General features: G+C 54.7%; 2 protein-coding genes across 29 annotated transcripts in view; one reads left to right on the top strand and one right to left on the bottom strand.

The window, feature by feature from the left end:
* EPB41 (erythrocyte membrane protein band 4.1) overlaps window positions 1–10,708 on the top strand; it is a 184,590-nt gene extending 173,882 nt beyond the window's left edge. For all 27 annotated transcript variants that reach the window (XM_069578801.1, XM_069578814.1, XM_069578817.1 and 24 more), the window contains 4 exons: window positions 2,809–2,910; window positions 4,047–4,127; window positions 6,936–7,040; window positions 7,680–10,708. In XM_069578801.1, coding sequence (XP_069434902.1) covers window positions 2,809–2,910; window positions 4,047–4,127; window positions 6,936–7,034 — 282 coding nt within the window. In that variant the 3' untranslated portion in view covers window positions 7,035–7,040; window positions 7,680–10,708. The remainder of the gene's footprint in view (window positions 1–2,808; window positions 2,911–4,046; window positions 4,128–6,935; window positions 7,041–7,679) is intronic.
* TMEM200B (transmembrane protein 200B) lies at window positions 10,115–15,398 on the bottom strand. Of its 2 annotated transcripts, none has more exons than XM_069578820.1 (2): window positions 15,050–15,398; window positions 10,115–12,465 (listed from the first exon to the last, which is right to left on the bottom strand). In XM_069578820.1, exon 2 carries the CDS (start codon window positions 12,443–12,445, stop codon window positions 11,522–11,524), a length of 924 nt encoding a protein of 307 aa, XP_069434921.1. In that variant the 5' UTR covers window positions 12,446–12,465; window positions 15,050–15,398; the 3' UTR covers window positions 10,115–11,521. The 2 variants fall into 2 exon arrangements, with proteins under 2 accessions (XP_069434921.1, XP_069434920.1); XM_069578819.1 differs by lacking the exon at window positions 15,050–15,398 and adding an exon at window positions 14,464–14,580.
* Between the last annotated feature and the right edge of the window lie 6,631 nt (window positions 15,399–22,029).

Raw genomic sequence — 22,029 nt, 5'->3', positions numbered from 1 at the left:
GACCTATGGCTGATTCATGTTGATGTTTGGCAGAAACCAACACAATTCTGTAAAGCAAGTGGCTTTCAATTAAAAAATAAATTAATTGAAATAAATAAATTTAAAATTAAATTTTAAAATATTGAAATATAGTTGATTTACAGTGTTGTGTTTCAGGTACACAGCAAAGTGATTCAGTTATATATATATATGTGTGTGTGTGTGTGTGTGTATATATACACACACACATACATTCTTTAGATTCTGTTCCATTATTGGTTATTATAAAATATTGAATATAGTTCCCTGTTGGTTATAGATAACCAACAGTAAGTCCTTGTTGGTTATCTATTCTATATATAATAGCTTGTATTTTAATCCCAGACTCCTAATGTACCCCTCCCTGCTACACACCCTTTCCTCTTTGGTAATCATAAGCTTGCTTTTGCTGTGTCTGTTATTTTTTTCTGTTATACAAATAAGTTCATTTGTATCTTCTTTTAAGATTCCGCATATAAGCGATATCATGTAATGTTTGTCTTCTTCTGACTTCACTTAGTATGATCATCTCTAGGTTGATCCGTGTGGCTGCAAATGGCAAAATTATTTCATTCTTTCTTATGGTTGAGTAATAGTCCATTGTGTGTATATTGGGACACAAATTCTTAACAACTTACAACATACTTTTATTTTTCAAATCTCTTTTGATCTTCACAGCTACAGTGGAAGCAGAACACAAGATTTCCTGTTGTAAAAGTGAGAAAAACTAAAACTCAGAAAAGTCAGAATGACTTGCTAAGATCCCATAGCCAGCCACTGTCTGAGCTGGGACCTGAAACCCAATCTTCAGACAAGATGTCTTTGCCCTCAGTCCTAATTGAAACGCTTACTAGCATAGAACCTTGACAGTTTATTTAACTTCTCTGGACCTCAGTTTTCTTAACTTTCTATATAGTTAAGTTATAGAAAGTTAACTTTCTATGTAGTGTAATAATAGAACCTACTTCAGATATCGATAGGTGTGATTGAGGTAACAGTTGTATTATATGCTTGTATTATATGCTATATGTATCATATAGCATGAGTGCAATAAATATCAGTTGAGTCTGAATCTAAGGTAGATCAGTGGGTCTGGGCTGAAGAAGGTGTTAGTGAACTAGTCAGTAATATGCCTGGCATGAGGGTGGCTGGCATGAGTGAAAGACTTAGGTGACACCATCAGCTTCCCTCTGTTTTGTCCAGATTCCTACCTGGAAGGGAACCCAGCCAGGGCCTCTTCCCTAATGCTCTTCTCCTCTTCCTGCCCTCCCCCCAGTGCCTCAGATTTTTGGCTCAATGAAATGTGGTCCTTACCCAAAAGGGTTGGAGGCCTCTGCTTGTAATACAAATGACTTCTGTAAAGAGGCAGGGAAAGAGAGTAACCAACACATTGCTTGCTGCAGGATACTTTATGAAAACAGTTCAGTTCTCTAAATCCCCCGCTGAGTCAGTGTAAGATGCCAGTGTCAGGCAGTTCCGGCCACGCCTGTCTGAAAAGCTTGTAGCTGCAGGTAGCCTCCATCCTCCTCCCCTCGTTTCTTTTCATCTTGGTCAGGGATTGTCAGCAGCTCTGAGTCTGCTACTGGCCCAAATGCTTGCTGATAACTGTTCATCAGGCCGAGTCTGGCTCCTGCCAAACATTTCTCTTCCTTTTTTGCTAATGTCATTTCTCAGCCTGATCATTATATATTTATCTTGGTCCTAGCAGAGTGAGCTCCAGAGAAACAAGAAGTAGCCCGAGCCCTTGTTCTCTATGTAGATTAGTTGTGTAGCCCAGCATTTGAAATACTTTTAAACCCCTCCTGTAATGAGGGGTTTATCATTTCAATGATAGTTTTGGTCTCAATAATTGTCATTGAGATATTCTCTGTATTTCCCCCGACTTAGCCTTGAAAGAACATACCTCACGTGCTCCAGTCTTCCATATTGATCTTCAAAGAAGATAGCCCAAGATTCCTTATACCCCAGCAGGGAACTTTCCTGGTTCTTTCTGGAAAGTTCTGGCATATGACTCAGAATCTAGCCTTGCTTTAGCAACCAAGAGTTTATACCTTTCCTTCTTACCTTGGGTGGTGTGTAAAGAGCTCTAGATTTGTAGAGAGGATTGGTTTTGAATCCTTGGGCAAACCATTCAACTTTCTCTGAGCCTGAGTCTTACTTCTAGTGGTAAACAAACAAACAAACAAACAAAAAACCCACCTGCCAGTGCAGGAGATGTAAGAGATGCGGGTTAGATCACTGGATCGGGAAGATCCCCTGGAGGAGGGCATGGCAACCCACCCCAGATCTTGCCTAGAGAATCCCAGGGACAGAGGAGACTGGCGGGCTCCAGTCCATAGGGTTGCAAAGAGTTGGACACAACTGAAGTGCGCACACACACGTCTCACCTGGGAGTGCTAATAAGTTTCTGCCTTTTCTACTCATATTGATAGGACTCATGTAAGCATCAAAACAAGCTGAAGTCATTTTGAAAGTCATTTGTGAGCTGTCACATGCTCTATACTTATGCATAGTTATTGTCACTGGTTTTGAATCTGTGGTTACACAGCCTCCTCCAGTCTCTGATCCACTCCTATCCCTGACCCAATGCTGAGGAAGCTGGACTCGTCCAGCTGTTTTGGGAGGAGCTTTGTTCCCAGGAGATTATTTTTATTTATTAAGTAAGAGATCACTGGAAGGGAATTGGGGGTTTGCTTTAGGATGTACAGCTGCGGAGCAAAGCTGCATCTCCAGCATCTGCCCCCAAGGCTTCCTGAGAGGCATGCTGACGCGTTGTGTCTCCTTCTGCAGACGGATGACAGCAACGGCGACTTGGACCCAGGAGTTTTGCTGACAGCTCAGACCATCACATCCGAGACCACCAGCAGTACCACCACAACTCAAATTACCAAGGTAACAGACAGCTAGAAATTCCTTATGAAATCGAGTGGCATGCCAGGCTTGCTGCCTCTCTGCAAGAACCCCAGTCCATAAACAAGGATTTTCAGCTTTATCCTTACTGAGGCAAGTTATTCCCCATTCCCCATGTTCAGGTGGAAAGGCCCTGCTGCTTTTTCCCCAGTAATAAAGCCAGGGAGACCCTGAGCATCCCTACCTCCTTAGAGGTCTCAGAGTCACATGGTTTTCTCTTTACACATTCCTCTGTCTTCCTGGTCAGTGCGTCCTCTGTCTGGCTGGGGAGGTCAGTTTAAAGGCAAGTTTTGTTAGAATTATTAAGCAACTGTATTTTCTAAGCCAAAAATCAGAACTTGGGGTCTCACAAAGAAGGTCTCACAAAGAATTTTTATGCCATGTAGGGGATCGAGGCCATGGGAACTATAGTTCAGATGCTGAAATATTGGAATCATTAGAATATTGTTTATGGGGGCAGGAGGGATAAAGTATCTAAAATTGGAACTGCTCCCAGAAAATCAGAGATGATCCATGTTTGCAGTGGCACTAGAGGAGAAAGCATGTTCTTGTAAGTAAGAAATCTAGATTCCTGACCAAACTCTTTTATCAACACACAGATGAATGGAAGCCAGTTACTTCGTGTATCTAGACCTTGGTTTCCTCAGATGTCAAATAGGGGGCATTATTTGAGGATCGTTTGACGTTAGTCATAGGAAACTGTTTTAAAACAAAGAGCTTAGTTTCAAGCTGCATGACATTTTTGTTTATAATCTTCTGATTTTTTTTTCCTCTTGAAAATAATCAAAATATACAGGAAAAGAGCAAAAAGAAACACCTGTTTTGTTTACACAGAGAATTATGTTTAGCTTATTAAGAATTTTTAGCAATACAGAGGAACAGAGGTGTGCTCATTTTAGCAGATCCAGTCCGAATTGTGAACAAGTGTGTGAGAATGCGATTCTATGCAGTACCCCACAGCAGATTAAAATTTGGAGTATAGTTTTCAGACTGATTGCTTGCTGTTATTTGTTTTGCTGTTTGGATTTTTCTTTTCTTCCTTCCTTCCTCCTTTCCTTCTTTCCTCCCTTCCTTCCTTTATTTCTTTCTTACATGATAACTTTTCTCTTTGGTTTCAGACTGTAAAAGGTGGGATTTCAGAGACCCGGATTGAAAAGAGAATTGTGATCACAGGAGATGCGGATATTGACCACGATCAGGTGGGAATGCCAAGGAGATTCTGAATGTGGGAAGGTTTCCCAGTGGGTTGACCGATGGATACCAGAGTTGGCTTGCACAAGACAACAGCTTTATCTTCAGAGAGCCCCCTCAGCTTCTCCAGCCCTCAATTAAGAAGGAGGACAAAGGGAATCAGATCAGGAGACCTGTGGGGGGTGGGGAGGGGGTGCCGCAGATTGAGGAAGCAGCAAAGTGGGATGAAAGGAACATGGGCTGTAGACTCAAAAAGACTTGAGCTCGGATCCTAGTTCTTACCAGATTTTAGCTCTAATTCCGTCAGCCTCTGTTTCCTCATCTATAAGCTAGATCTTCCTTCAAGGATGTTGTGAGAATCGAGTGAGATACACATGTACATCGTGTGGCAAGCGGTGGACTCCAAGCAAATGGAAACACTGCTGCTGTTCAGGGGGGATCCTGTAACCTGTGCTGGAGGCAGTAGAGGTGATCAGACCAGCCTGTGGTCTCTGCACTGGGAGGGGCCGGCGAGCAGGGACACCATGTGAGAGGCTGGGACTCAGGAGACTTGGAACCTGCTTTCTTCCCAGGCCTATCACGAACTTGTTGTGTGACCTTGGGCAAATCACTTTCCCTCTGATTTTTTTTTTTTTTTGGTTGGTTGTTTCTTCTCCTAAAAGAGAGTAGGTTGATCTAGATCATTTCTGGGCCCTTGTGAGTGCTAAAATTCTATGCTTTTATGTTAATTAGGTGCTAATTGTGTGCTTGAAGCAATTAGCAAGTAATAAGGTCAGGATTAATGTTCCCAATTCTCTGGGAGCTGAAGTTAGAACAGTAAAGCTGCAGAGAAGAGGGGGTGGAAGAGACTGCATGCAAATGCTTCTGGAATCATTGACAGGAGCGCTGGAGCCATAGTTCTGTGGCCTTTATGCTGATATGCTGAGTGCCTCAAAAAAAAACAACACTGAGCTGCAGTGCTGGCCGTTCCCTTGGTAGCAGGGTTGAGACTTACAGCTAAGAACACTGGACTGAGGGTCCCAGCAGCGAGGCTGCAGAAGCCCAGGTGGGAGCCCTGGCAGCCGGTTTGCCCCAGCTCAGGGGATCCTGCCGCACTACCAGCCTGCATCCACCCACGCGGCCCGATGTGTTCTGAGCCCCTGCCACCTACTTAGTCTGTGCTAGACGGCCTGGGAAGGAGCTTTGGCTTTGCTGTGAGACAGACCCGGCTTGAATCCTGACTCTGTAACTTGCTGGTTATATGTCTTTGAGCGAGTTCTTTGACTTCTCTTCTGTAGTTTGCCATCTGTAAAACAAAAATAATCGTAGGTTTCTTTCAGGTTATTGTGACAAAGGAACACGTGCAACTTGCTAGCTCAGAGCGGTGCTTGGTTGTCCTCCAGTCCCTGAGACACGGGGACACGTGGCAGGAATAAGACATGGCGGGCTCTGGATGGGGAGGGGGCTCTTGAAGAAGATGCAGGCTGTCAGAGAGAGCAGGTGCAGACCAGAGGAACCAGAGAGAGGGCGTGGGCGGGGCCTTGGTTGAGCAAACAGGATGAGTGGGGATGAGCAGGGCTCTGTAGGGGTAGCAGTTCCAGGAATGGCTTTCATGGAGTCAGGAGACCAAAAGAGGGCTTTCCCTTCTTCCCATCCCTCCTACGGGTAGTCTTAAGAGCCAGATTCAACAATCAGCCAGTCAAATCTAGCTCGAGCCCTCTCTGGTGGGCGGTAGGGTGGGGCACAGGCTGTCTCTGAGAATCCCATGCCGCCGTCCCCCAAAGGGTGTAGTGGGCTCTTCCACCTTGGGGTGCTCTGAGCTTGAGGCTCAGAGACTTGCAGCCCAAGGGGAGTAGCGGTGTCGTTGTGCGTGCGTGCATGCTTGGTCACTTCTGTCGTGTCTGACTCTCTGCGACTCTGTGGACTGTAGCCCAGGCTCCTCTGTTCATGGGATTCTCCAGGCCAGAATACTGGAATGGGTTGCCATGCCCTCCTCCAGGGGATCTTCCTGACTTAGGGACTGAGCCTGGGTCTCTTGTGTCTTCTGCATCACAGGTGGATTCTTTACCGCTGAGCCTCCAGGGAAGCCCAGTGGTGTCATTACTCTTCTTTAACTTTTCATCTGCTCCTTTTGATTTCCTAAAATGATCAAAACTCCTCCAGAGACTAAAATAGGGTCATCATGCCCTTCCACCTCCTGCTGAAGCTGAAAAACAGTCTGGTAAAGGGGAAAGTCTGATAGACTTCAGTGAAAATCCCCTTTATATTACTTACTAGCTCTGAAACATTAAGCATTTTAACCATTGAACCTTGGTTCTATCAAATGGAATTAAGGATACTACCTTGATTCATCGAGTTGTTGTGAAGGTCAAGAAATAATAGTAAGTAATGGCATGTCGCACACCCTCCCACTCTTGCTTCCTTTCCTTTCTCTACTTCAGCCAGAGACATCTCTTCCTTCTTGTGTCCTGCTTCATTATCTTCTCCTGTCCTGAGCTTCCCGGTCACCCTGCGCTGAGCACAGCTTCTGCTTTGTTCTTTAGACGCCCTGTCTTGAGTGAATCCTCCCAGACCCACCCAGGCTGTCACCTCTGAAGTCCTCCCTGACTTCCTGAAGACAGCTCTTAGCTTTCCCCATGTCGGTGTTTTAGTCCAGCACCCTCCCTAAGCAGCACGGGATTGGTTCAGCCATCGTCAGTGTGGCTCAGCCTACCCGCAGCCCTGGTTCCACAGACAGCAAGGTTGAACTTGCCAGAGAAGTGGGGTCCCGTGACCCTTTCCTTCGTCACTAGCCAGGCTGCTTTCTGTCTGATGGGCATCGTTTCTGTCTTCCTCAGGTCCTGGTACAGGCCATCAAGGAGGCAAAGGAGCAGCACCCAGACATGTCAGTGACCAAGGTGGTCGTCCATCAGGAAACCGAAATCTCTGAGGAGTGATCTCAGGTAGGGGCTGTTCTTGGGGGGCAGACCTATCCCTCCAGAGGGGTCCACACCGGCACTTGATCAACTGAAGGCGGAGGAAGGCCGAGGAGGAGGGTGTGGGAGGTTGTTAAGTCCCTGGCGCCCAACTAAAGCTGCTAGGTGTCCTCCTGCCCCAGCAGTCCCGTCAGTGATGGGTTGGAAGAGATTCTCCATGCGTGGATGTAAACCCCACCCACCTCTTGAATCATCCCTCACCCTCTTGCTTCCCCACCTCCCTTTCTCCCTGCTACTGTGTTCTCTGCTGTCACAGGGCTCTCTGAGTCTAGTCCTGGGAGGTCAGAGGAAGAGAACAAAACCAAGAAAAGCAGGACTAGTTGTCCTGAAATGAGGCTTTTTCGGGGGTAGGAGAGAGATGGCTGAAGCCCTGGGGCCAGACTAGAGAGTTGGAAGCAGGGTAGCTGACTTTTGGGGAGCCAGGGTTCCAGATAAATCCATGCCTAAAAGTAGTTTACAAATAATTTGAAGAAGCCACCAGGTAGGACAGGGCCCTGTAAAACCCACTCAGGCCTTGATTGTCACCTGTGGCCTCAAGAACTTGGCAGGGGGATGAGGAAGTCTCCTTTGCAAGATTTTTAAACTTTGCTTCTTTCTTTCCTCTAGGAATTCTCCCACCCTCTCCCCTCAACCCCCCACCCCCTGCCCGTCTGCCATCCCAGAGAAAAACCAGCGGAATGATAAAGAAGCTAACCAGCAATAGTTAGACTTCACTTTTAAGATGATTGATTCTAAACCACCAGAAAATCAATTTCTTTTTCTATCTGGAGTTTATACCAAGAAAGTCTTCTAGACATCACTGATCCTTTTGAATACCTTTTTCTATATTGTGATACAAGAAATTGTGCAACTTTTCACTCTATGGACTGTTTTTAAAGAGCTTTTTTTTTTTTTAAATGGGGTGGTTTGGAACCCCTTCAGACCAGCCTCTCCCCACTTAGACTGACAGGTCCATAGCACTCTGGAAATCCTCCAGTGACACTGTCAGCTGTTGGGGGGACAGAGCCAGCTTACTGGGGCCTCCCCGATCCTCCCCTAGTCTATAGTCTGTAAACGACTGCAGAAGCTTCATGAACCAGCCCTTCCTCAGAGCCAGTGATGTCCCCTTACCAGAATGTCAGGCAGGGCAGCTGCCCTAAGGCGCAGGCCCTAAGCGAGTGTCCGCCCCCCCCCCCCCCCCCCCCCCCCCCGTCCCTTTGCTGAGGCGGAGACTCTGCTCAGAATGCAGCGCTGTTTCCCTTCCTCTCCCCTGCTCTTTCTCTTTGGAGCCTCTTTAGATCAAAGACATAAGACGTTGCTTCAGACATATCTGATGCTGTGAATGTTTGACCATATCCGTGGCCTTCACCTTCCCACCCTCCCTCCCCTCTTACCTCATCAGAAGCAGTGGCTCAGCTAAGCGCTCCCCTGCCACCTCCCATCTCAGGAGACCAGAACTCACGGAAAAATAGGCACTTTGGGCCAGAAGCACTGACGGCACATTTTTACTGGTGATGTGGACAAAGCAAGCTGATGAGATTTTTTTTTTCAAGGTTTTCTAGTTCTGGGAACGTGCACTTGACATGGGGGCATGGTGGGGTTTGCCTCAGCCGGATCTGCTCGGACGTATTTCCAGGAGACCATCCCTGGGCCTCTCTCTCTAATCCTTGGGTGACAAGGAGTGTAACCCAGCAGGCGATTGTGGTCCATGACCTTACTCCTCACCAACGGCACCTGCTTTCAGATTATCCTTTCTGGAGCAGGGGAATGGCTTTCACGGGCCTTCCTCCCCACAAAACCCCCCTTGACAAAGGGGCACAAACACCAGCTCTGCTCATTCCCACCTGCCATCTGAGGTCTGTCCGGTTTTGTGACTTGATTTTTGTGGTGGGTTTAAGGTTTCTTTTTGTTTGTTTTTGAAAATAAGGAACTGATGTCCCCAGTTCCACTATTCCTGGTAAAGATTTGGGGGGGGTCATTTTTATTCAGTAGGCCTTCTCTAATCTTCCAGCTCGATTCCCACAGACAGATCTGCCTACATGGTCTTAGAATCCTAAGTCTAGGACAGAAGGTCAGCTCCCTGAGGTGGACAGTGGGTCACACCCACCTGTCACTGGGGGCTCCAGGGCGGGGAGCAGAGGCGGCAACAAGCCTCGGCTCCCCACAGTGGGACCCAGCAGCACATGCCTGGAGTGCACTGGCTGAACTTTGTCTCGACAGACGCGGTTGGTTTGAACTGATCTCACATGTGTGCGTTTTTCTCTGAGTCCTTCCTTGAGACTGTTACTAACCCATAGGTAGTTCTCTCTCTGGGCAGGGACAGGGAGGAGCTCAGGTAGGATGTGTCACTGGCCGTGAGGGAAGGAGAGCGCCCTGTCTCAGGAACAGACTTCCAGCCTGGGAGCATAGGTCTGGAGCGACGGGGCTTTCCGGGCAGTGCCCAAGCCAAGGGCTTTGTGGCCCGGAGTGGTGGCGAGGTTGGAAACCCAGCCCATATCAAGCAGGTGTGCCAGATGAGCTTGCTTGCCGGTGGCCAGCTCTGCTGCTTGGAAGAGCTGCAGGAGCCCAGAGCTGACACCTGTGGAATGGAGATGGGCAAAGGAAGAGGCCAGGGCACGTGTGTCAGGAATCTGATGCCCCTATATCCCATGATACCCGCTCAGAGTGGCTGCTTTCTCAGTCCTGGGCCACTCATCGGGGGCCTGAACTTCCCCTCGGTCTGTTACCAGCTCACTCCACTTCTCCCTGCTTCCCTGACTATAAACTGGACCAGAAGATCTCCAATGCCCTGCCGGCACTGCGAAGCCATGATATGGACAAGCCAGCGTGAGGGGTGTCCTTCTGAGCCTCTTTCACCTTCCTCCCTCTCTGGTTACCGAACTTGGGGTTTGACAGTTGTTTGAATTTTTTATTTTCCTTCTTGCAATTGTGTGCGTGCGTGCGTGAGAAGAAAAACAGACTGTCCAGGTGGAAACGGTGAAGAGGGGAGAAGAGTTCATTTCCAGGGTCAACAACTTGGCGGCCATTTTCCTAAAGTGACTCAGACACACCACAGTACCAACTCTCGCTGCAATTTGATTTTTATTCCACTTGAGTAATAAAGATTTCCTCCAAGCCACGTGAGGTCTCTGTCACCCACCCACCCGCAAAGCAGGACCTGAATTTATCAGCGGAGGGCCCACAGAGCCTGGCTGCAGGGACCTGTCAGGGAGTCTTTGCCCACCTCCAGCCCCCGCCGTGTGTTCTTCAGGGCAGCTAAGGGTGGCGAGGCAGCAATCCACCTTTGGAAATGGAGCCAGAGCTACGGCCTGACCAACACCAAGGAATGCTCATGGGAAATACCTGCCCAGTATCTCAGTCCCCGGGCTGGCTGATTTTACAAATCTCAAATGTTTTATTTTGGTGACAAAAATGAAGGAGCTTTGTAAATTAAAAAAAAAAAATTATGAATCATATCAAGTAGCTGTTTTCATTTCTCGACAAAATAGGAAGCTATGGCAGCCGAATCAAATTGACAACAACTTTAGATTAAATAGGCAATATTTAGGTCTGCCATCTTGGCCTGTTGTAGTAAGAGAAGTGGTAGTAGTGTTTAGATACTGTTTGGTCTTGCTTCTTGTATTGCATTTTTCAATAAACTGAAAAAAAAAAAAAAACCTGACTCTGTGAAGATTGATCAACTTTTAAAGTTCTCTTCCCCTACATGGGTCAGGGAAACCCAAATCCAAGCCATTTTCTAAGGCTGTCCACACTGACCAAAAGGGTGCTTCAGCATATAAAAGGATTTCTGAGAACTGGCAAATGCTTTTTGCCACCTGGAGGAAGATTTCACAGCATGGGCCACAGGACAAAGGAGGGAAGGGGGCTTCTCAGACCTGTTTGGGGAGGGGCCAGACCCTAGTACAGAAGCATTGGCAGTAGTACCCAGCACGGCTGAGGGAGAAAGAGGTTTAGGTGGTGGGAGTTAAAGGCTCAGTCCCAGATGGCAGTGGAAGGTCTCAACTCTGCAGCGTTGCCCATCTTCCCAGAGGCCCAAACCCCAGCACCAGTGCCACCTTGGAGGGAGCCTGTCCCAGCCTGTAACACCACAACCTACCTTCCAGGTCTGAGGATCCTCACCCACCACTTGGGGTCTGCCAAGACACCCACCAGATGCATCCCTGGACCTCCAGCCCTATCAGGTATCTGTCCAGGGCTAAGGCCACTTTTGGAGGCTGAAGGAATTCCTGAGGCTGAGTCATGATGGTCTCCAGAGTCCACATTAAAACACATCCTCTCTAGCTTTTTGAGCCCTTGTGCAGTTGGCATTTCTTTGCCGACATGCAAGTCAGGAGGCCTTGGCAGCTGTTGGGGCTGGAGCATCCATCCCCCGCGCTGGGATGTGACTGAAACCTCTGCTAGACATCAGGACTCCTAGGGCTGTGCCACGGTCCACGCTGCAGCCTCACAGCAGGCTGTGCCCCTCCTCCTCAGACCCGGGCCCCCAAGTCCCCACCTGCTCCCAACTTGGCATAACCCCCCAGACTGAGGCGGTCCAGCCGTGGCCAGCTTCGGTGAGCGCAGTCCCGAGCCGCTGGGGCCCCCAGCAGGAGCTCTCCGAGGCCCAGATCCAAAGACTTGGAATGTTCGATGCAGGAGCCGGAGGGCTGCACGGTGATGATCACATGACCGGCCTGGGGCCGCGGACCCCAAGGTGGATGCAGCCCTGAGCCCTTCAGCGGGTAGCTGTTAAGCAGGGCAGGTAACCCCAAGCGAGGATTAGCTGGCTCTGAACGCAGACTCCGCACTGACGGGACGGGTGAGGTACCCCGACGCGGGGACAGGTCCCAGCTTTCCGGTTCCACGCAGCCTGCGGCTCGGGGAGTCCTGGGGCCGGGGCTGGGGAGGAGCGCGCAGTCCCACCCTGGGCCGTCCGGGGGCCGCAGCGCCTGAGCCCGCAGCACCCCCTGGCGAAGCCGTCGCGTCTCCAGGTCGCGGTTCTCGTAGAGCAGCGTGTTGGCGCAGATGAACACGAACAGGCCGACGCCCATGACCACCGGCCCAAGGAGTCTCAGCCGCTCGTGCGGGCCGTGAGCTCGGCCGGCGCCGCGACCCTCGCGCCGCAGCTCGCTCAGGGGAGGCGCGCTGGCGTTCGCAGCCCGGGGTCCCGGGACTCCGGCGCGGTGGGGCCAGTAGCCGGCCACCGCGATGCCCATGCCCACCAGGACCACGAGCGCCCCCAGCGCCGCGAACGCCCCCGACGGCGAGCGCAGCCGCAGCCGCGCCCGCACCCGCAGGGGTTCAGGAGGGGAGCGCGCGCGCCGGCGGCGGCCCAGGCGGCGGCCCAGGCGCGAGACGCGGCCCTCGGGGCTCCTCCGCACCTCCCCGCGGTCTCCAGGGCTCCCGGCCGTCATCTCGCCGCCGTCTGGGCGCTCTGCGGAGAGAAGTGGGGAGGCAGGGACTGAACCGACGGGCCTACGGTCGGATCGCCAGGTCGGGGGCCCCAATCCGGGAGGGAAGATGGGGCCGCCTCGCCCAGGACGCTTGGAGATCCCTGGCGGCCACCCACGGATTTTCCCGGGCTGCGAGGCGGGGAGCCGCCCCCGCTCGGGTTTTCCGCAGCGGAGCTCCGAGCCAGGGACGCGCGGCAGAAGCCGGAGTTGGCCGGGCCCGCGGGCGGAGACGAGGGAGGGGGTCGCGGGCAGCTCCTTGACGCATCCTCGGCTGCGGGGCTCCGGCCGCCGGCGCCCTCTTGGCCAGCTTGCGGGTCCCGGGCTCGGGGAGGCGTGGGGACCCCGGCAGCGGCGTCTGCAGGGTAAGTCCCGCCCGCGATCGAGCTCACCCCCGCACGTGGCTGCACCATATAGTAAAGGAGGGAGGGGGCACTTGGCCGCCCGGGTCCGCCGGGGTCGCTGGCGGATCCCCTTCCCCCTACTGCGCTACACGTACCGCAGCGGAGGAAGTGGGGGGGGGGGGTTGTCACGGACTCCAGCCTCTTCCTGCCCGCCCCCTCTTCCAGACCTCCTCAGTCAGCACTGAAGCTGCAGCAAGACAGACTTGAGCTAGACTCCGAGAAGACCGCTCAGACCAAAACCAGCGGCAGACTTTGCACAGGATTTTTTGAAACTCCGCGAAGAGCCCCCTTCCCCTCCTCCAGCCGCCCATCCACGGTCCGGGCAGGAGGCAGGGGGCCGTGGGTGCCAGGCTCCGGGCCTTGCCGGTGAGCTCCTCTCCTGGCTCTCCTGTAGGCCCAGGCAACACTGTTCCCCAGGCTGCAGCGTTTCCAATTCGGGCTCCTCCGGATGAATCATCCCTCTTTCCCGCCGCCTGGCCTCCTTTCCGGCCTCCTCAGCCCGAGGCCTTAGTGGCCGCGTCCCGGCCAGAGCAGCACCGCCCTTGCACCCCAGGGTCTGGGCCGCCCGGTGTAAGCCCTTCCCAGCTGCTGGTGCGGCCCGGCCTGCGGCCTGAGGGACTGAATCCGGGCCAGGCGGGAGTAGCCGGGATACGTGTGATGTAGCCCCCACGAAAGGCTGGGTGTGGGAGGAAACGGTGCCCCAGCCCAGGCGCTCCGGGTCCCGCAGGAGAGGAGGGTTAGGACCTTGCTGTCCAGTGGTGCGTCCTGACTGCCCCAGTCTGGTTTCCCAACAGCTGCATCTCTGGAACCCGTAGCCGAGGCGCCAGGAAGGAGGGCTTGTTACCCTTCTCTCTCCCCATCCGCACCCCAAAGCTCAAAGCAGGACATCCCATCCCTGCCTCCGACAGGAGCGCTGAAGGCCCAGGCCCTAGCATGGAGCCCGGCGTCTTCCGCGTCCAAGGCCTGGGGTTCACAGAGGGAAACTACGGCCCGGAGAGGTGGCTGGGTCTGCTGGGGTCACGCAGCGCACGCCACGCAGGACGCGGGGTCCACACAAGACCTAACCCCGGGCACTTCTCGGCACAGCCCTGGGAGCGTCCTGGGAGGAGGGGAGGCCCGTTCCCTGCCTGGTCTCTGAGTATGGAGCTCTTTCCCCAGCCCCAAACTGGAGAAATGACCACCCCCGCCCCAGCCCAGAGCTGGCGCCCCCGTCCCAACTCTCGAGCCACCCGCGGGTCCTGGCGGGTAGGGAAGGAAACGGAGGCCTGCCGAGAGAGGGATGGGGACAAGCTCAGACACTGAGATTTTGGAGGGTGTGAGTCGACGCTGGGGACCCCGGGAGAGGCAGCAACTTGGAGCCACAGTCCGAGGATCCCTGGTCGCAGGAAGTTGCTGGGGGCCGGATTCCTAACACGCCCGGGGTCCCGCCTCTGCGCGCGTCCACACTCCTGCCGCGGGAAAAAAGGGAACCCCGCTCCGGCTCCTCCCCATCCCCAGGGCCTTTCTGGAGGGAGCGACCAAACAAAAAGTTGGGGAAAGTGGAGAGGTGAGCCCCACCAGGCCCCTAGTTTCGCTCACCTGGCGCTCAGCGCCGGAGTGGGTCCGGGTCCGAGTCCGCACGCCTGGGCTGCAGCCCTGCCGCGGTCTCCGTGGACTCTTGGCGCCCGGTCCCGCCCCCTGGCCCGGTCCCGCCCCGGTCCGGCCCCGCCCCCGCCCCGCCCACCGGGAGCCCCCGGGCCAGTTCGGCCGGTGTCCAGCCAGTGTCCTGCCCGGCCCCAAGGCTGGAAGGAGGCAGCGAGTCTCAAGGCTGAGGCTCGAAGGTAAGAGCTGTGTGCGCGCTCGGTGACTCGGAGGATCCGAGGGCCCCAAGTCCCCGGCTGACGTCTTTCAGAAGGCCTGGGAGGGTGCCCTCCCCACGTGGGAAGACTGAAACCCCTGCCTCGCCCCGCAGCCGGAGCGAGCAGACCCAGGATTGAAGCCGCACGCCCTCCCCCGCCTCGCACAATCCGTCCCTTCCAGGCGCCCCGGAGAGGACCCTCGGGCAACTGAGAGCCCACAGGTGCCAAGCGCCGTTCGAGGCGCTTCCCGAGGAGGCGGCCAGAGTTCCCGCTCCGCCCGACCGTACTATCTGAACCTTCCTGCATCTGAACCTCACAGTCTTCACCTGTAAAATGGGTGTGATGGTCTCTGCTTCACAAGATGCCGAGGGGCGAAAATCCGGCGTCAAGGGCGGGGCACACTAGAGGGGCACAGCCCGGGGTACGCCTCCGAGCGCTCGGAAGAGGAATCACTTTGCTGTTTAGTTGCTAAGTCGTGTCTGACTCTTTGGGACCCCCATGGACTCTAGCCCGCCAGGCTTCTCTATCCTTGAGATTCTCCAGGCAGGATACTGGAGTCGGTGGCCATGCCCTGCTCCAATCACGTTGGCGGGGAGGGTAAATAGAGAAGAACCGGATTCTCAGAGCCGAGGGAATCGGATGCAGCGTCGCCGGCCTCCCTAGCCTTCCCGAAGAAGATGCTGCCTAGCGGGAGTGGGGAGACGGTGCTCGTCTCAAATCAGGAGGCGGGTTCGGAAATCCGCGGCGCCCCGCGCGGACCGGCCCACAGGGGGCTGCCCGGCCTTCGTGTCCCGCCCGCCCCCAGAGGCAAGAATGTGGCGCGGAGCCAGGGGGTCGGCCGGCGGCCCAGTTTCCATGATGCGGGGGGCGGAGGAGGAGGGGGCGGGGAGGTACGGGCAAATTGCCAGCCTCCGCGCCGGCCGCCCCCCAACCCCACTCCCGCAGCCCAGCTAGGGCCCCTCGGGAGGAATTTCCGGCCTGGGATTGATTATAACCCGCCCCTCCCCCGGGTCGCCGAGACCCCCCGGCCCGCGGGGCGCTCGTGAAGGGGGATGGGCAGTAATGAGACCCGGCTGTGCGCCGGGGGGCCAGGCGGGGGAACTCGGGGCCCCCAAGTTGACGGGGTCCCGGAGCCACACTGCACAACTGGGCCTCGAACCCAGGCTCCCGTCCTCTAGCTCGGCCGAGGAGACCAGGGGTGGCGTAGGCGCCCCGGAAGCCGCCTCGCCCCGCCACCGGCGACCGAGCATCCTCGGGAGAGTCCGAGGCCACTGCCGGGGGCGGGGCCTCCCCCGGTGGGCCGACCGCGCCGAGGCCTGGGTCCCGAGGAGGCCGCAAGGGGGCGAGGCTTCCCGGAGCCACATCCCTGCGGGTCCGAGACCGCCTTCCTGCCGCCCGCTTGGGCCGCGAGGCTGCTGCGGCCAGAGCTCGCGTCTGGGCTGTGGCCGGCGCTCCGCCGGGGCCGCAGCCTTCTTCTTGCCTCCTCCCGCTTCTTGCTCCGCAGGAGGACCTTTCGTCTCGCCCTCGGTCCGCTCCTCACACACGGACCCCACCTCCGCCCTCTCAGCGTTTCCCCAAGGCCCATCCGACCCCGTCGCCCCTCTTGGCTCATTGGGTCACCAACTTCGGAGGCCAACCCGGGGTCTCCAGGGCCTCGTCCCGCTGCCCCGCCTGCCCCGCCTGCCCCGCCGTTTACCACCTGTTCCTCCCGCCTTCTGCCCTCCTCAGGACTCTGCCCTCCTCAGTGCTGGGGCTTCTTCCATCCTAAGCCCCAGGAGGAACCCCGCTTCCAGCAGCCAGCCATCTGCCTGGAACGCGGGGAGCAGTCGGTTCCTGCTCTTTCCCGTCTTCTCACTTTGTGAATGGACCCATCACCCAGCCTAAGGGCAGATACTTCAGGGGTCAACTGGGGCGCCTTCCTCTCCCAGTTCTGTCTAATCCATCAAGCCCCTGTGGACCCTGGTCCAGGGATCTTGAATTAGTGCCCCAGTGCCCCTGTCCTGCTGCAGGCCAGGCCTTGCTCCTCCGCAGGTGGGCACCAAGCACCTTTCTACTCAGGATGAGATGAATCCAGGTCTCAGAGGTGGGTGAATCTGAACTCCTCACTCACTCCCTGCTTCAAGCCCTCAGGGGGCTCCCCAGTTTTTTTCCAAGTGTAGTTTGTGTGCTGCGTGCTGAGTCGCTTCGGTTGTGTCCGACTCTTTGCAACCCTATGGACTGTAGCCCGCCAGGCTACTCTGTCCATGGGATTTTCCAGGCAAGAATACGGGAGTTGAGTTTAGATCCCTCTTCCTTCCACAAACCAGCCCTGCCCCTCTCACGCCTGCCTCCTGGGTAGCTGAGCTTGTTTCCATCCCCAGATCCTCTGCGTTCTGGCTTTCGGAGTTTGGCACGTGCCTTGCCCTCTGTTGGGAGCTCCCACGCCCCTGGTTGTCCCCTTGCCTGCTACTCATCCTTCAGACCTTCGCTGGGCTTCCCCTGGGCCCTAGCCCAGCCCAGACCAAGCTCTACCCTTCTGTTCCCTCTCCCCACCCCCACCACCTACACACACACAGAAGACTCCCTGCAGCAGCACTCCACATGGATGAATTGGAATCAGTGTTTGGGAACTGAGTCTATTTCCTGTCTGTGTCCTCTGTGGCCGTGAGCTCTAAGGGGCAGGACTCGGCTTGTCTTGCTCATCCCTGTGCCCAGCTCAGTGCCTGCCCACCACTGGACCTCAACTGGCCCTCAACTGGCCCATCTCCCCCACCACTGGGCCCCTCCTAATTTCTACCCCTGGGGCCCATTTCAGGCAACAGGAGGTAAAAAGCAAAACAAAACAAAATAAAACTCTGTTTCCCCATCTGTAAAAAAGTGGGGAGTAATACTCCCAGTGTTGTTTTGAAGGTTAGAGTCCACGTCCTCAGCCCCTGGCACAAAGCGGTCATCCACTGAATAGCTGCTCCCCCTTTGCCCGTGGGCGTCAGACCCCAAAGACAATGTTTGTGGGTCAGAGAAACTTTCTCTGGTCATTTGGGGTGGCTGGGGAGAAAAGGGCCCCTCTTCTTGGACACAACCCCTTTCAATTCTCTTGAAGGCTCAGGGAGGTCAATATTATGCCCACTTTGCAGATGAGGTTCAGAGGAGCAAAGAGACATGCCCACAGACACGCAGTCACACTGGTGCCCCCCGACCCTCCACAGAGGGAAGTCCATTGATGGCTTAGCCCTGGTGTGCAGGTGTGTAGACAGCCAGTGTCTCAATATTGGGACACTGATCTCAAATTGTACCCTGGCCTTGCGTCACCTGGACCCCTCCACTTCTGAACCAGGAGGGGCCTGGGTGAGCTGTCCCCTAGGGACCACAGTGCTCAGCGGGCTACACTGACCCTCGTGAAGGCCGAGAAACAGACACGGTTGACCCTGAGGTCCCTGCCTAACTGAGGCTCCAGGTGCTTTCCAGAAGCCACCATGGGGAGGAAGCGACCTGTGACACCTGCGTGTCCCAGCCCCACCCTGGGGCCACACATTGGCAGGACCTGGGAATCCATCTTCTCTCAGTATCATTTCTAGAACAGTGCATCTGCCTGGGGCTAGTCTGCCCTGGATTTCTTGCCCGAGCCCCAGAGGTGTCTAAAACCTTCACAGCCCTGTGCCAGTGGGCTCCCCCTCCCCACAACCCTCACCGGAACCACAGCCTCAACTAAGAATCCAGAACCCCGGTTCAGAGTGGAAGCCTGGCTCTGAGCCCAGGTTTGATTACGCTGCTCAGTCATTTGCTGGGTGCCCTCAGCCAGGTCACAGCCCCTGCCTGTGTCGCATGACCTTCCCAGGGAGGAAAGGGCTGCGCTGCCCGTTCAGTGAGAACTGATGGGTAAGTAGAGTCCAGAAGCCCAGTCCCGAGGCCCCCTGTTATAAGAATGGACACCAACAGCCCCAGAGGGGCGGGGCCTTGACCAGGGTGACCCGGCTGGTAAATAGCGAGCTGGGTTTCAAGGCCCCAGAGTCACAGGTCCCACTGGGGCTCAAGGCCTTAGAGGGCTCTGGGATATTGACCCCAAAGCCGTTTCCTCCCACCCAGGGAAGCTCTGAGCTGGGCAAGCTGGGCTTCTCACCAGGTGTCTCGGGGCCACAGGCAGAACCAGCTCCCCATCTCTGCTGCCCTCCGCAGTCCAGAGAGGGGCAGGGGTGACACCGGAAGGGCAGGGAGCTGAGACCCCCTCCCTGGGAGGACAGGATGAAGCCAGCCTCCTACCTGAGCCCCTAGACAGAGAGACAACAGCAGGAACACCACCATCGCGCAGAGCTCCCTGCTGCCGGGCCCTTCATACCCATTACCTCCCTAAGTGTGCCAGGCAGCTGTGAGAGTGAGGCATTGTCATCACCCCTTGCCAACACGTACAGAGACAGGGACAGTGAGATCCAGGCTTGCCTGTGGTCACACGGCGGTTGGTGGCACAGCTGGGGACCGGATTTAACCACGATGTTATATAACTTCCCACTAGTCCCGTGACTGTGGCCCAATCGGCTCCTTGCTTTCTGCCTCTCTTCCCTCCTCTGCAAAGTGGGGACAATGGCTGGAATGACCCCAAAGGGCTACGATGAGGATGGAGCCCCATGCTAGTTTTTCTGGCCTTTAGCGGTTCTTACACCAATAAAATGTGAAGCTGAGGCTAGCGATTGTGTCTCCTTAGCCTCCTCCTCTGGGCTGGCTGTTGGGGACCAGAGAGACATCAACCCTGGGCCCGATCCAGATGTTTCTTGTGGGGGTGGTAAAAAGACCAGCCACCAAAAGTTGAGGAAGCAGCAGCTGACCCCATGTTGGGGGCACGCAGCAGGGAGGACTTCATGGAGGAGGAGTTCTCCCGCTGGATCTCAGGGTCAGAGTATTTTTCTGGCTGCAGAACGGGGAGACATTCCAGGCGAGCAGGCAGGCAATCTGGAGGCATGGGTGGGAGTCACGTGCTAGAGGGGAGCAGAGCATGGCATGAAACGGGGTCAGTGCCAGACTACAGAGCACCTCAAACAGGAGACTCAAAATCTGGGGCTCAGCCCCTGGCACTGCGAGCCCTTGGAGGTCTGAAAACAGAGGAGAGGCTGGATCCCTGTGTACCTGGGAGAGGACTTTACAGACTGTCGGTGTGGAACCTGAATTGTTTCTCCAAGAGCAGTGGCATGATACGGAGCTGGGGCTGACCCAGGAGCAGGTGGGGAAACTTACCACCTGCGGAAGGAGATGAGGCCCCAGGAAGCCCGGGGAAAAGTGTCTGGAAGCAGCAGTCCCCATCTCCCAGGCCCTATGGTTCTGTTTTAGAAGCCAACTGCTTTGGCCTCCGCCCACCCAGACCCCTCCCAGTTCCCTTGCTTCACCCCTGCCCTGGGACCCTCCTCGCCTCCTTTTTCAGAGGCAGGAGTGAAGGAAGTTAGAGAAGGAAGTGATTTAGATCAGGGCCCAGACCTAGGCATCTGAGACTGAGGCTGGAACTGTGGCTCGGCCACTTACCAGGCTGTGTGACCCAGGGGAGGCCACTCTGTGCTCCCGAGCCTTCCCTTTCACTCTCTGTAAAGTGGTGTTGTGATATAAACATAATCCCCCGCTCCCAGAGAATGAAGTGGGACAGGCACAAGAGGGCTCAGCTCCCGGTACCCACCTGAAGCGGGCCCTGCCCTTAAGGAGGCCAATCTGCAGGGCAGATGGACACACAGAGGGGGCGCCGCTTGTGGTCTCTGGGTTGTGTCCAGCGCTGGGGGCCCAGGGCATCTGCAGTGGAGGAGAGAGATGATAGAGCCTTTCTGGAAGAGGAGGTATTTGGAGAAGATCAGGCAGAAGTCACTGCAAGGGCAGAGGCGTGGAGGTGGGAAGGAAAGGAATTGTGAGTCATTTGGAGAAAGCTGGGGGAAGGGGGGGGGGGTTGGGGTAGAAGGGGATCTGGTACCAGGTCTTGAAGATCCTGGAATGCCCTGTTCAAGAAGTTAATCCCAGGGGAGACAGAGGTATGCGTGCCCAGATAACCTCAGGGCAGTCCTTTCCCCTCTCTGAGACTCAGATCACTTCATCTGACTACCGCCAGTTACCAGGATTTCATACTTGTCAAGCACTCACAGATCCTACCCAGAAGCGCCTGATACACCTTAGCTGCCATTATTTTCACTGTTACTATTTCTATTGCTATTAATTTAGTTCCAATATTCTATCTCATCTTCTGTGTCCCTTTTCAATTTCTTGAATATTCAGATTGGCTCAGCTTGGATCAGGAGTCTCTTTGGTCCAATGAGCTAAGGACTAGAAATGGGAAACTGGTCAGGAGGTTGGATTGAATAGGGGCTAGAAATGTAGATTCTCTCTGAAGCCTGGGGGAGGCTGCTAGGTCCTGACTGCCAGGCTAGGGGAGAGAGATGGGGCCTTGGGAGTTGAGTGATCTCCTAGCAAGATTTCCTGCTGGCCAGAAATGTGACCTTGGGCACCTATTTGCCACCCATGGCCTCAGCCATGACGTGTGCTCAGCAAAGGAGGTTCCCAGCGAAGATCTTTTTTCCCTCTGTTCCCTCTGGAGGGCTCACAGCAGACAGGTCACAGTAGGAAACTCAGAGCAAGAAACCTCACCCAAGAAAATCACGCCTACATGTTCTCCCTCCTCCCTTGGAAGTTAGGAACAGCAGCACTGTTCAGGGAGGCATGTCTTCGAGTGGAGCAGGGCTGCAGACAACTCACACCGCCAACATGTAACACTATCAGGAAGCGTGTGTTTGTTGTACATCACTGGGATTCCACTAATTTGTTACTGCAGCGTAACCTAGTGAAAGCTGACTAATACACCTGGTGCAGTAAGCATTTGTTAAATAGTAGCTAGGCAATGGCACCCCACTCCAGTACTCTTGCCTGGAAAATCCCATGGACGGAGGAGCCTGGTGGGCTGCAGTCCATGGGGTTGCGAAGAGTTGGACACGACTGAGCAACTTCACTTTCACTTTTCACTTTCATGCATTGGAGAAGGAAATGGCAACCCATTCCAGTGTTCTTGCCTGGAGAATCCCAGGGACGGGGGAGCCTGGTAGGCTGCCGTCTATGGGGTCGCACAGAGTCGGACACGACTGAAGCGACTTAGCAGCAGTAGCAGCAGTCATATGATTGTCTTATTTCAATGACCGAACAAGGAAGCTGCTGATGTTGCTAGAGCAGAAGTTAAGAACAAAGATTTTAAGCAAGTCAAACATGTATTTCTCTTTACAGCTGGGGCACTAGCTGTGCAGCATCAATAAGGAGACCCCCCCCCCCCACCAGCAGAGTTAGAGACCCAGGCTCCGTCCATCTTTTTGCTCTATCA

The sequence above is a fragment of the Ovis canadensis genome, chromosome 2 (assembly GCF_042477335.2).
Source record: "Ovis canadensis isolate MfBH-ARS-UI-01 breed Bighorn chromosome 2, ARS-UI_OviCan_v2, whole genome shotgun sequence".
Classification (NCBI taxonomy): Eukaryota; Metazoa; Chordata; class Mammalia; order Artiodactyla; family Bovidae; genus Ovis; species Ovis canadensis.
The sequence above is the reverse complement of the archived record's forward strand: the minus strand, read 5'-3'. Positions and strand labels throughout refer to the sequence as shown.